The sequence below is a fragment of the Nanorana parkeri genome, unplaced genomic scaffold, assembly GCF_000935625.1.
Source record: "Nanorana parkeri isolate BGI_ZX_2015 unplaced genomic scaffold, ASM93562v1 scaffold10, whole genome shotgun sequence".
Taxonomy (NCBI): Eukaryota; Metazoa; Chordata; class Amphibia; order Anura; family Dicroglossidae; genus Nanorana; species Nanorana parkeri.
In genome coordinates this window covers 1,115,294-1,128,990 of record NW_017306278.1, presented here as the reverse complement: position 1 = coordinate 1,128,990, position 13,697 = coordinate 1,115,294, and the positions used below count along the sequence as shown (strand labels likewise).

Here is a 13,697-nt window from a genome sequence, read left to right as displayed (position 1 = left end):
TGAACATAAAAACAGACACGAAAGATGAAAAATAGACAAAAAGGATTTTATTTGAGAAAATATTTCCAATTGATTCTAATTCTGATATAAATAATTCATCTTCTTGTCATAATTTCATTTTAGTTTCATACAGTCTGTACACAAAAAAAAAGAAGGTCTTCTTTGCACAAACACGAGAATTAAACCCCCCCCCCGCAATATGGCACCTATAATTTATCACAGTATGTTCAGTGTGCAAATTCATAAAATCTCCCGTGCAGAGAGCATTGAACATTACAATTTGTGTGCGTAAGAACGATGTGTATTTGCTATGGCAACAAAAAGGAACACCTTAGATAAATACATATTTGTTTTAGTAATGCTTTGGGGGAGGCTGTGGCTTTAAAAAGGAAAATTTTAGTGCATTTTAGGCGGGACACATACTAATTCAGTAAAATGGGATGTGTATAAAATTAAGGTTTGGCGAGTTGTTCACATTATATATATATATATATATATATATATGATAGCAGTGCCATCATCAATATCTTCATGACCAAGTCTCAATTACATTTGCAGGTTCTCCCTTCAGTGGCTGCCTGTTTAAAATTAAGGTTTGGCGAGTTGTTCACATTATATATATATATATATATGTGATAGCAGTGCCATCATCAATATCTTCATGACCAAGTCTCAATTACATTTGCAGGTTCTCCCTTCAGTGGCTGCCTGTAGGCAGCACAGTCAGCGTCACCCGCTGGGATAAGACCAGTTCATCACATGGAGTCTGTTTTCAATGCGTCTGTGATGAAAGATTTGTGCCAAGAGCAACAGTAAAGCACAATCCCCATCCAGCGCTGTTGAGCAGGAAACAAAATACGGCCACCCCGGTATATCTTTACAAACTATAAACAGAAATAAGGTTTGTGAAACATTAAACACACATTGATAGGATAAATTTACATGAAGAAAAAATCACATTCTTGTGTATAACTTTAAAAAACAAATCAAAAACAACAACCCTACAGGTTCCCATTAAGAACACTGCAATAATAATAAAAAATAATAATACTAATAAAATCGCGGGGTTGTGGGTTTAAAAAAAAAAAAAGAAGGTAGATATAATTAGAGGATATGGACTACCAATGTTAACCTTTTAGGACCCTTTAAGCCATCATAACACCGCAGCGCTCCCTGATCATGTGATTGGCATTCAGTGATCACATGATGAGACGTCTATCCCATCAGCTCCTAAGCTTCACCGTGTGACCAGGAGCGGTCGGTAAGAGTGCGGTCATTGTGCTGGGCTCCACCCCAGCAAAAAACATATGCTGGCCATATGCATATATGTGATTGCAGGGTAAAAGGCCCCATTCACACTAAGCGACATACCTTTTGCAGCGGATCCGCGTGGCGGGGAATAGCGCGACTTTCCAGCCACAGTAGCGCGACCTTCACCGTCAGGCTCCATTTTGAAAATCGCGCAAAATCCGCCAAAAAAAAAGGGTCCTGCTGGAGCGACATGGAGCTAAGACAGCTCCATTGCATAGCATTGGTCGGCGATTTCTCGCGATATCGCGGCGGAAATCGCTTAGTGTGAATGGGGCCTCAAGCTCACCTCCATGCTGCCACATGTGTACGGATGATGGGAAGGGGTTAAGGCAGCTTTAAGGGCTCATTTACAGGCAGCAGCACATCTTACATGCATTCGTTTTGAACGGCAGCCCAAGCATTAGTATTAATGCTTAGGCCTTACAGCGCCTCGCATGAGTATTTACAAATTTTGTGACGGGTCTCATTTTCAAGACAATTTTGGCGTCAATGAGCCCTTAATATTGAAAACAGCAGTTGGAAGAGAAGCTGAAAACAGCCCAACCACCATCTACTTCAAGTAGAGGATGCAGATTTGTATTGGATATATGGTGGGGAGATGGGCTGTGTAATCAAGCCCAGCCATCAGACCTCATAAATCGCTCCAAGAATTATTGGCCCGGGGCTATCTTCTTTTTATAGACAAACAGCTGATCTGATCGACAGATATAGAACATGGCGCTGGAGGCCTTTTGCCATCACAAATCTATCTTTGCAAAGGGGTATTAAGTTTTCTTCTTCTTCATTGAATCATCTCCCGTCAAGTCCTAGGCAGGAGCTCTTTTATTAATGTAATAAAAATGTGATCTCCTTCCAAAAAGTTATAGGTGAATGGACGTAAGGGAGAGGCGTGTGTACAAATTCACTGTACAGCTAACCTCCCACCATATACACTTCCATACAGGAAGCACCGTCATAAAAGGCACATCATGGGTCGAATATGTTTAGAGGAGATCTTCAGGACGTTCATGCGGAAGAGGACTGGGAGACAAAAGTGCCCAGTGAGGGATTTTACAATGTCTAACTGAAGCAATGCAAAACCGCTGAAAATCAGAGCTGTGCCCAAGCCACCCTAGAAGCTCCCCTTCAAAATCACAGGTGGGTCTGACTCTAAAAGATGAAGGTAGAAGAGTACCTAAAAAAGGCTAAAGCACTGTCCAAGAAATAAAAACTGGCACAATCCAGAAATTCTTTTGTTTATGCGAATGGTGTGAGTCTTGGAAATAAAAGTGATTGTATTTCAAGTCATCAAAGAAGTCACAGTTCCCTAGACTGGGCTAAAAAGGACCTGTAAAAGCTGTTGAGGAGCTATAGGAGCCATCTTGAACCAACAGGCCAATGACCCGAGGCCACAGAGCTGCCCCGCTAGTTTTTCCTCAGATATTCCTGAGAGTCTGACATGACATTTGGATCTCAGTATCCTACATATTTAGGAAACAGACCCTAAAAGATTGTTTGGAGGATGGTAAGACCAGGAAACGGGTCTCCTGTTAATCCTCTCCGCCAACGTCGAGTTTTCTTTGCGATATGTAAACAGGTCCCTGAGATCCTCCGTTAGGAGTAGCGGATGCGATCGGTGAAGATGTCACACCCCCAGGGGTGCGGAAGAAGTTGTCCTTGAGTGGTTGAGATCCTTTAGGAGTGAGAGGAACCCCTGCCTGTAGAAAGACAAGGAAAAAACAAAAAAAAAAAAAACACATTTAGAGCTGAACCCAAGCCTTTCTCTATGTCCTGCAGGCAGCAGTAGAACCCTAGGTTGCTTATTGCCAAGCTGTGTCCCTCAATGGATGACAAGGGGGGGAAAAAAACAGATCTACTGGCAGAATCAATGTTACAAGAGACAGGCTGCATCATGCATGTAATTTTTATTCTACCCTTTAATGTTCTGCTTTAAAAGGTTTGTACTTTGAACAAGTTTATCAAGACATACCTGCGGTACAGCGAAGAGTGTGAAGGGCTGCCCATGATATGGGATGGGCGAAAGGTGTTTAAAGTTTAACATTTGGGCTGCCTGCAGCTCCTCTTGATGTTTCCTGTTTCGTGGAGAGATGGTAATGGGGTGCGAGCTGCCACAAGGAGGAGATATCAGGTCCTTGTTGTGTAGGGTGAAGTTCAGTATCCCAGGACTAGGGCAGGAAGAACCGGAAGCAGTCCCAGGCATAGGAGCCACCGAGCCCGGCGATAACATGAACTTCAGTGGGATGAGTCCTGGAAAGGTAAAAGAGTGTTACAATCCGGCTAATAACTTTCTATAACAAACCTAAATTTTGTTTAGACGCGGTGGGCTGTCTCAACCATCAGCGTGTTATCTGAATGATGCAACGCAATGGGGACTTTTTCACACCAAGACTTCAGTGCGGAGCTGCTGTCAATCAACAAAGCAAAGCATCCCGTAAGTCCAAGCAGCAAATGCAGGGACACAATCTGACCACAGATCCATGCTTTGCATGGTCAGAGTGAAAGAGGAAGACATGGGATATTTTGTCTGGTTTGCTGGCAATGTCTTTGTCAGTTAGGGTCTGACAAATACATATGCTGGCCATATTATTATACAGGATTTATATAGCGCCAACAATTTGCTCAGTGCTTTATGCCATATATGTGATTGCATGGTATAAAGCCCACCTCCATGCTGCCACATATATGTGTACGGATGAAGGGAAGGGGTTAAGGTAGCTTTAAGGCTGGGTTCACACCTAGGTGTATCGAATATGCACGTTTGTCACGCGTTTCCGAGGGCTACTTGGCTGTATCCCAATGGAAACGCGCGACAAAAATGCCCCAAAGAAGCTCCAGTACTTCTTTGGGCGTAGGGTGTTTTGTAGCACGTTCATACGGCCTGTAGTACGCCCAGGTGTGAACCATACCTATAGGAAACAATGGGATTTCAGTGTTAGAGCGTTTTGCAGAGCGTCCGAACGCGCTACAAAATGCCCAGGTGTGAACCAGGCCTAAGGGCTCATTTAAAAGCAGCAGCACATCTTACATGCATTCATTTTGAATGGCAGCCCAAGCATGTGTCTGGAGAACTGCTCATACAAATCAGAGTCCAGCACTGCAGCAGCTAACCATCTAAAAATCAGGAAAATACCTAAAGACAAAAATAAAAAAAAAAAGCTTGCATACAAGTTACCGCTGGTAGCCAAGTGATGGATTTCCTACCTGTGACAGGAGACGTGAATATCTTCTGATCTGTACAGGAAGTGGTGTGATCTTTCCCAGACTCATTGCCGATCGATGCTAGTTGCAAGGGGATCAGATAACCGGAAGGGATCATTCGCTGTAGAAACAATAAAATCAACAGTCACGTCAGGTAGCAAGCCAGACACATTTCAGCCAAGACTTCAGCATGACTCCTGTTGCTCATAGCCACCATTATAAATAATGGGCATGTGTATATTTAAATTAATCGTTTTGCATCTGTTAACATTGCAAATTTAGGTGTGCATATCTCTAGATTTGTACGAGAAGTCTCAAGCTTCCAAGGACTCAAGCAGGGGAAGAAATTCGTCAATGATTGACAGGTGGAGGGTGATAGTCTATGTCACCTTTTGCAATTAGGTGTAGCAAGTGAGATGAGAAGCAGTGTTCAACTCCATATTATTATAATTAAAAGGGGGGGGGGGCACCTGCAGTCAAAGTAGCAAGGACACAAGAAGCCTGAATATCTAGGCTCCAAAATGGGCTGCCCCCAGTGACAAGGAACATTTCTGAGCTTAGATAATCACATCCATGTCTATGCTGTTCCCCCCACCCCTGTATCATTTTCAATGGTTTAAGATTAATTAGGGATGCACCGATACCACTTTTTTAAGACCGAGTACCGATACTTTTGATCAAGTACTCGCAGATACCAATTACCGATACTTTTTCTTAAAAGGACCGGGTCACATTTTTTCTAAAGCAATACAAACTAATGCTTTAAGGTCACTTTCTTAATATTATGATTCATGAGATGACGAGGGAGCATGACGCCGGCTTCCCGGCCAATCAGAATGCCGGGCGCTGCGTCATTACACGGCGCCCGGCTTCCGGATTTGCTAGCTTCCTGACCAATCGGGAAGCCGGGGAGCGCGTCATTGCACGCTACCCGGCTTCCCGATTGGCCGGGAAGTCGGCTCCATGCTCTCTCATCACAAGTGACGAGAGAGCATGGAGCCGTTTCCTGGCCAATCAGGAAACTGGGCAGCGTGTAATGATGCGCTGCCCGGCTTCCTGATACAGGAAGTACTCGTGCTAGGTATCGGAGCATTTGGGCGAGTACGAGTACTCACCCAAAAATACTTGGTATCGGCACCGATACTAGCATCGGTGCATCCCTAATGACTAACATATCAAAATTAAAACTCAAGCAACAAACCTCAGCCAAATCCTCTTGTCCCGAAACTTTAATCCTTTTGGAGCCGCTATTGTCAGGTTCTGGGAGTTTCCTGTAACATTTCTCATGTGGAGAATCATTCTCAGCTGGCCCACCGGATACAGGTACCTTCTTGTCATCTTCCAATGCGTTCTTCTCACCATGAGCTGCTTCAAGCACAGGTTTCTGAGCAGACAGGATGGTGTGTCCCTGAATACTGTGAGGATGCTGCAGATAGACAGCATAAGGGGTCGGGGAGTTGGCGTGAGGCTGGACGAGAGGCAGAGCCTGGTAAATAACCGGACTGAGAGGCTGCAACTGTGCGTTCTGAGGCTTTAGTATGACCTTGGTGTTCCCACTGGGGGCTCCTCTTGACATCTTGATTTTCATCTTCTTTACATCCCTGCAGTTTATGGAAGAAAACCAATATGCTTAAAAAACACAGAGAATAAGTGCACTTATCCTTTTTCCCCCTTCCCCTGACCTAACCTGCCCCCCGCCCCCCCTTTACCGATGCATACTTACCTTGATCAGACAGCTGCAGTTCTGCTGCTTGTTTACATCCAGAGCTGCAAGTATTTACTGCCCGGGTCGTGCTTATGCATTATATCACCAAAGACTTCTCTGGGACTAGCCCCTGACCTTAGACAGTCTCTTGGGAGCCACTGTCCTGGCCGCGGCTGAGCATTACTTTTCCATAGACGTCTATGGCACTGTCTCCGGCATCAGCTTCATAGAAGTCTAATGTGCAGGTGCGGCCAGGGGAGTAAAGTGTTGCACCGCTGGATGTAAACACACAGCAGAACAATGGCCATCAGATCAAGGTAAGAATGCATCTGTGGGGGGAGGGGGGGAATGTGGGATCGGTTAGCTCAAGGAAAATTGGCAAAAGGATAAAATGTACTTATGAACTTATTCTTTAAACGTACCGTATTTTGCGGTCCATAACACACACCTGACCATAGGACGCGTGTAGTTCCTGACAGGTGGCGCTGTGATTACAGCGCCACGGTCTCAGTGATCACACAGAGCAGACGTTCTTCATCTTCTCTACGGGCTCTATGGTGAGCTCCTATGCCGTGGTCACGGGTCCCCCAGAGAAGCCGGACAGGATCGCCGCTGCTCATTTCATACAAGTGATCTAATCAGATCACTTGTATGAAAACGAGCGGCGGCTCCACACTATACATTTAGCTCTGCTTGTCAGGAGCAGGGCTAAATGTACAAAAAAAACCTACTTGCCCGGCGCCCGAAACTGCATGTCCCGGGCTTCGGGCGATAGGGATTCCACACCCCTGGGTACACATTCACTCCATAAGACGCACAGACATTTTTGTCCGCCTTTTGGGGGGAAAAAGTGTGTCTTATGGAGCGAAAAATACGGTATATATAAAGCTAAAGCTTTTATTTTATTAAGTTTTGGATAAAGTAGGGAACGGTTATTAAAATCTCCATCCCACTGAAAGACATTTCTTGCAATCTTCTGCTGGTGACAACTCAAAATTCTCAATCTTCCCGCACTTTTAGACCTCATGACAATGGTCACCGGGCCAATTAGAGGGGGTGCGTTTCCCTTCCCCCAGCAGGAACACCGACAGCAATAAAGACTTGATGATAAAATATCAAAGATCGGATAGGGTTCTAACCCCTCAGCACTCTATACAAAAAGAAAAAAAAAAAAGAAAAAAAAAGATTTTGGCTTTAGATACAATTCAGGTGGAAATCTTGTCAGCGGCTAGGAAGAGCCCCCACTAAGGCCTCAATCACACTGCCGCGCATATAGTACCATATGCAAATAAATGGCTCCATACATGTAGCTGCGTATGGAGCCGTATATTTGCGTAGCGTAAAAATGCGCAAAAACAGAATGGAACCGAGATGCGTCCGGGCAGCGTATTTCTGCGCATACAGGTGTGTTTGCGTGCATATATACGCACATACAGTTCATTAACATTTCTATTATGAATGATGCATTGTAGGATTGCCAGTAGTGCACGCATATACAATTTTGCTCTTGCGTTGTGTGTGAATGAGGCCTAACAGGGAGGGGGTTCTGCTCATTCATTGTTTATGAAGATATACGTGGCTAAAAAAAACGCACCAAAAGGAAGCTTAAGTAAAAACAAACCACCAGTATTTAAACTGGAATCAAATGCTATTTTATATGAAAAGTGATACGCAGAGCGAATGCCTTCAGAGGCAGACAAAGCAGCTGTCCCTGGGATTACACCCCGGTCTCCTGTAAGAAGCCGGGATCAGCATGTACAACTAAGAAATGTCACGATTGCCTCAGTGGTAAAAACTGACTCATCTTCTAGGTGCAAAAGGTACCTATTCAGTCTCATTGAAGAAGTTAAGTTTCAGCCAGCAAGCAGCAGTAATCACTGCAAATACTAAACTTTCAGTTACTACAGTAAGTTCCATTCCAAAATGTTATCGTCGGTTACAGAACTTAGTCACGGCTTTACCTTACTGAAAAATGGGATCTTTGTACTCACTTTAAAATCATTTTCTTGAAGTCCATTGAGGGACACAGGAAGTCTAAAAACTTTGGGTTATACTTCTGCCTACAGGAAGACTGGGCACAAACAAAAACTGCAGACCATCTGAGGATAACCCCTTCTACCGGTAGTATCAGCAGGCCTATGTTTTGTAGCAAAGCAGTTCCAGGAGCATGAACATAGGAGGTGGGACCCGTATCCCTCAATGGACTCCCACGGATGGGGAGAGTCAAAATGGGAGAACGCCTGGACAAAAGGTCTTCAAGAGTGAGAGGCGAATGGTGTCTGAAACTGAATGGAAAGAGCAGACATCCTGTGTCCCTCAGACGAGAAAGAAATAAAACTTCCTACACAATACATATAGTGTACCAATACTTTACACGCCACACAATAGCTTTTTCACACATTAAAAACGACAAAACGTTTTAAAAGTTGTTTGCATAGAACACTCACAATAAAACAACCTCAAACAAACTCTTACTTTGTCTGATCGAGCTGCTCTTTACAGATCGCAGCGAGTTGAGCCATCTTGCTGGGGACAGAGGGGTCACTGGAATCTGCTTATAACAAATACATAAAAAAGTAATATTGATATTTGATGAATACACATTAAAATGGTCATTATATAAATCGATAGCTAAAAATGTAGCATTTTTGAAGATATAAAATGAAAAAAGTGCCCAATAATGAACACAAAGAAGCTGTTGAGAACCTTCACTCAATATAAACTGTGTGAATATTCACTCCAGAGGGTTGTTTTAAAGGAGAACTATGGGGTTAAGGCTTTTCCCCATAGTTCTCCTTAAGGTAACGGGAGGACACAAACTAGTGTCCTCCCGTCACCCAAAGCTCATACTGAGACGCCGCAGCTGAAGCGGATCTCGACAATTATGTCTGGATCTGCCCAGCTGCGTGACTGACGGCTGGCTCTGCCTATCTAGGAGGCAGAGCCAGCTGTACCCGCCCCCGTCCGTTCCGCCAGTCAGCCCTGGAGGATCGGAGCGGGGGAATCCAGCACCTCCCCTGTCACGGCAGAGAACGCCGCTATGTGTTCGCTCACTTCCCGATCTACTGAGCCGACCTGTGACAGTCTCATTGTCACAGGTCGGCTAGAACTATGAGATGAGTGGAAAAGCACTCACCTCATAGTTCTCCTTTAATAAAGAAAAATAGGTTGTTCACTTTGCAAGGGAATTTGCACTTCGCAGGGGAAGTTTTTCCTTACCTTAGTGAATGAGGTGAAATTTCACTTTGCAAAGACTATCCGATCATGTGCAAGGGAAATAAGAGAACAGTAATTTTGTTTGCACATGATTGGATGATGGAAGTCAGCAGAGCTTCACCTCATTCACTAACCTAAGGGAAAACTTCCACTGCAAAGTGTAAATTCCCTGGCAAAGTGAGCAGCCTATTTGCGGTTAATAAATCACAATCCCAATTATCCAAACACGTGAAAACCATAGTCCTGTTCACTTTGAATACCCAATCCTGTGCAGATGATTTTCACACGCTTGAATACACCTACAAACATCACCGCTGTGGACAATTCCCTGGCAGCAACCAGCAGTACTTGCTCAGCCTCCCTGGATCCAGCGACTGCCCACAACATGCAAAAATCCAGGCTGCTTTTTTTTTTTGCTGGTATTGCAATAAGCTTTATTCAGAGCAAACAAGTTAATCAGGAATATCATTCCCAGCGAGACATGACGCCAAGACATTTTGATAGCAATATGGGCTTAGTCCAAGCGAAGTGAGCGAACACATACCGGCGTTCTCTGCCGTGACAGGGGAGGGGCTGGATTCCCCCCTCCCCGCTCCGATCCTCCAGGGCTGACTGGCGGAACGGACGGGGTAGGGGGCGGGTACAGCTGGCTCTGCCTCTAGATAGGCAGAGCCAGCCGTCAGTCACGCAGCTGGGCAGATCCAGACATAACTGTCGAGATCCGCTTCAGCTGCGGCGTCTCAGTATACTGCGAGCTGTAGCACGACCAAAACCATATTGTGGGTGAAACATGTCAGAGGGGGACTCGCACCTGGCAGGGAATAATATTCTGGATTGTCGGCTTGTTTGGGTTAATAAAACTCATTGCGATTCAAGCAACACAAAGAACAGTGGCGGCGCCCTGGATGTTCACATGTCATGACTGGATGATAAAAAAAAACGTGAAGATTTTCAACTCCTTTAGTAAATAAGCCTCAATAGTTCCATTCTTTTACTGATAAGATCCCCCCTGCCTTCTATGAAGAGAAAGTCAAGTGGCTGAGCAGAGGGTTGTGTCCTCCCGTTACCCTAAGGAGAACTATGGGGAAAAGCCTTAACCCCACAGTTCTCCTTTAAAGCATATATAAACCCAACAACAAAAATGTAATGTATTGCAGCTTACTAGTCCTCAGATGTGGTAGCTACATTAGTTTTATTTTCAGGCTTCCTCCCCCTATATTTGTATCTGCTTATCCCTTCTATCCTAGGGTGGAAACACTTGCTGTATCTATAGAGATACATCATACCTATGCTGCTCTCCTGCTCTGGACTACAGAAATTCCTTTTTAATAACACGAGGGTAGGAGTTCTGTAGGCCACAGAGGAGAACTTGGATCAATGCTAATAGGAGTGAAGCACAGGCAGGCATGCTAACCCAAGAACAATTTACATTAAACGAAGAATAAATGTACACACCGCTCTTCACAGGACTGCTGGGGGCAGAGTTGATCTTCCTCCTGTCGTTTTCTATACTCCTGGCCAGTTTGATTAAAGACTGGTGGCGAGTGAAGCTCTGCTTTCCACGGGAGGAAAAGAGATTCTTAGCACAATTCTCCTTAGGAGATCTCAGATCCAGAGCTACGGAGCTATGCAAAATGTGGCCAGGAAAGGACTCTGAAACACAAGGAGAAAGACTGGTTAGCACATGGACTGGCCACATAATGGAAAGGAGTGCTGAAGAACTCTACAGCGTTCTATAGTTTGTGCGTCTTTGGGCAAAACTTTTTCTTTAAAAAAAGGATACATGTGTTTAAAGGAGAACTCGGAAAAACATTAACAGCAACCTTTCAAGTGGGGCCATCGTTTTGGTCTAGGGAGGAAAATTAAGTTATACTCACCCGATCCTCTGAGACGGCTTGGTCTTAGACTGATGCAATGGAAAGAGGCATCAGGGACTTGTCTAAGGTTCTGTAAATCAGCACATCCAATACACCACGGACGCTGAGGGATAACCTTTGCTACAGTATAGGAGGAGACCGTCAGGAGGGAGCGCCGCCACGAGGGCTGGCTCGGAGGATTGGGCGAATATAACTGATATTTTTTCTCCCTAGACCAAAATGAGCACTTAACCCTTGCAATGCGGGGGTAGCCCCACTACAAGGGTTAATCATTTCCCCCAGAGTTCTGCTTTAAAACCTGACCTAAAGCCCCCTCCCCCCACCCCCCCGATACATGCATATCTTCACTGTCCTGGCACATTAGTGCTTCATAGACTTCTATGGGGCTGTGCCCTGAGGCCATAGTAGTCTATGGAGCACTAATGCGCAGGTGCTGCCAGGACACTGAAGGCTTGGATGTAAATGAATAGCGGAACCATGGCCATCAGATCGAAATAAGTATGCATCTGTGAAGGGGGAGGGTAGGGTAGGGTAGATTGGGTTAGGTCAGGGGGCAAAAAGGATAAACTACTTTTCAAAATCCCTTGAGTTTTAGAAAGCAGTGTTAGAAGTGTCTGTATCCGCCAATGGTAACAGAAACGTTTTCACTTAGAGGTGGTGAGGTAAAATCTTCCAGTGGGGACAATTTCCTTGACAGCTAGTGACTTTCAGAGATTTTCAAAATCACTTCCTATGATCTTTCAAAAAGACCTTTCTGCGTCTTTCATGGAAACAACATGGCTATCGACGACGCTACTCCCAAGCATTGCTATCCTGGGCGATCAGAAGAGCAGCTGAGTGGCCAACTCGAGGAGCACACACGGCAGGCTGACAACACTACTGCCAATTGCAAAGCAGTGGCTAAGCGTTATCAAGTTGCAACAGGAAGTGCGGTTACTGGCAGAATCTCCCTTTGCAACCAATTCCCGCTAAAATGATTTGCTTCTGGCCGCTGTATACAGTTCGGCATGACACCAAACAAAAAATATTATGGGGTCACTTTAAAGTGCCCAGATAAATGGTTGTTGACCTCACCTTGCGGTTCTGTACAAGCGTCAGGCCCCGTCCACTGGAACGCTGGCTTCCGCCCCCTCTCCTCTGTCACATGGACTTTCTTTATGAGTCCCAGGCTGCTCAGGACATTGGCTATGTCATATAAACGCCGGATTTTTGCTGCGGAGAAGAGAAAAATACAAATAAGCTGAATGTACTCGATATTGAAAATTTCACTGAGCCCCGCGTGGACCCAAACATATCCCCAATTCAATTTCACAAACAGCACATCACACAGAGGGCTGCTATAGGATCAGATCCCATGTTCATTTTGTGACTAGGAGTAACGTGTTTAAAATAACAGTAAACAAAAAAAAGTTTTTACCTGTTCGCCTATTTATTCTAGCGCTGACTGGCGGAACGGACGGGGGAAGGGCGGGTACAGCTGGCTCTGTCTCTAGATAGGCAGATCCAGCTGTCAGTCACTCAGCTGGGCGGATCCTGGCACAATTATCGGAATCCGCTTCAGCTGCGGCGTCTCAGTATACTGGGAGCTACAGCTCGCGGTATACTGAGCCTAGGGTGACGGGAGGACGCTAGTTTGTGTCCTCCCGTTACCCTAAGGAGAACTATGGGGAACAGCCTGAACCCCATAGTTCTCCTTTAAAGAAGACCTCTGGGCAAGGGCTAAGTGCTTGTTTTGGTTTAGGGTGTAAAAGAAGAAGAAGAGAAAAAAAAAAAAAAAATACCCTCACCCAACCTATAGCGGTGTGACTGCCCACCTCTCTCCCCCTTTCACTTTGGCTGTAGAATGTCCCTCGGCAGCCTCAAATCCAATGCAAGTGAATGGATGTGATGACGTCACAGGTCCTTAGACCACCAGAGCCCTGGGGAGAAAAGGCTGCAGGGATCATATTACCAGCCAGGAAGACCGAGGATCAGATGAGTATATCAATTTTATTTTACACTCTAGACCAGGGGTAGCCAAACTCCGGCCCTCCAGCTGTGGTGGAACTACAAATCCCATGAGGCATTGCACGATTCTCACAGCCACGACTCCCGGAAAGAGATGCATCATGGGATTTGTAGTTTCACCACAACTGGAGGGCCAGGAGTTTGGCTACCCCTGCTCTAGACCAAAACAAGAACTTAAAAAGTAGAACTATGAGGTGAGTGACTTTCACTCATCCTTCGAGCCGACGTGTGATAATGAAACTGTCACCCGTCGGCTCAATAGATCGGGACGTGAGCGAACACATACCGTCGCTCGCTCACATCTCGATCATGTCCCTGCAGAGAGCCATGACTGTCACTCACGGCTCCCCCCCTCCCCTGTCCGATCCTCCAGGGCTGACTGG

The 13,697-nt window shown here is 45.3% G+C and overlaps 1 protein-coding gene across 1 annotated transcript in view; it reads right to left on the bottom strand.

The window, feature by feature from the left end:
• Positions 1-2,708: 2,708 nt before the first annotated feature.
• E2F8 (E2F transcription factor 8) overlaps positions 2,709-13,697 on the bottom strand; it is a 51,619-nt gene continuing 40,630 nt past the window's right edge. The window contains exons 6-12 of the mRNA XM_018554781.1: positions 12,382-12,519; positions 10,886-11,083; positions 8,690-8,768; positions 5,711-6,110; positions 4,513-4,630; positions 3,281-3,558; positions 2,709-3,008 (exon numbers count right to left, since the gene is read on the bottom strand). Coding sequence (XP_018410283.1) covers positions 2,841-3,008; positions 3,281-3,558; positions 4,513-4,630; positions 5,711-6,110; positions 8,690-8,768; positions 10,886-11,083; positions 12,382-12,519 — 1,379 coding nt within the window. The 3' untranslated portion in view covers positions 2,709-2,840. The remainder of the gene's footprint in view (positions 3,009-3,280; positions 3,559-4,512; positions 4,631-5,710; positions 6,111-8,689; positions 8,769-10,885; positions 11,084-12,381; positions 12,520-13,697) is intronic.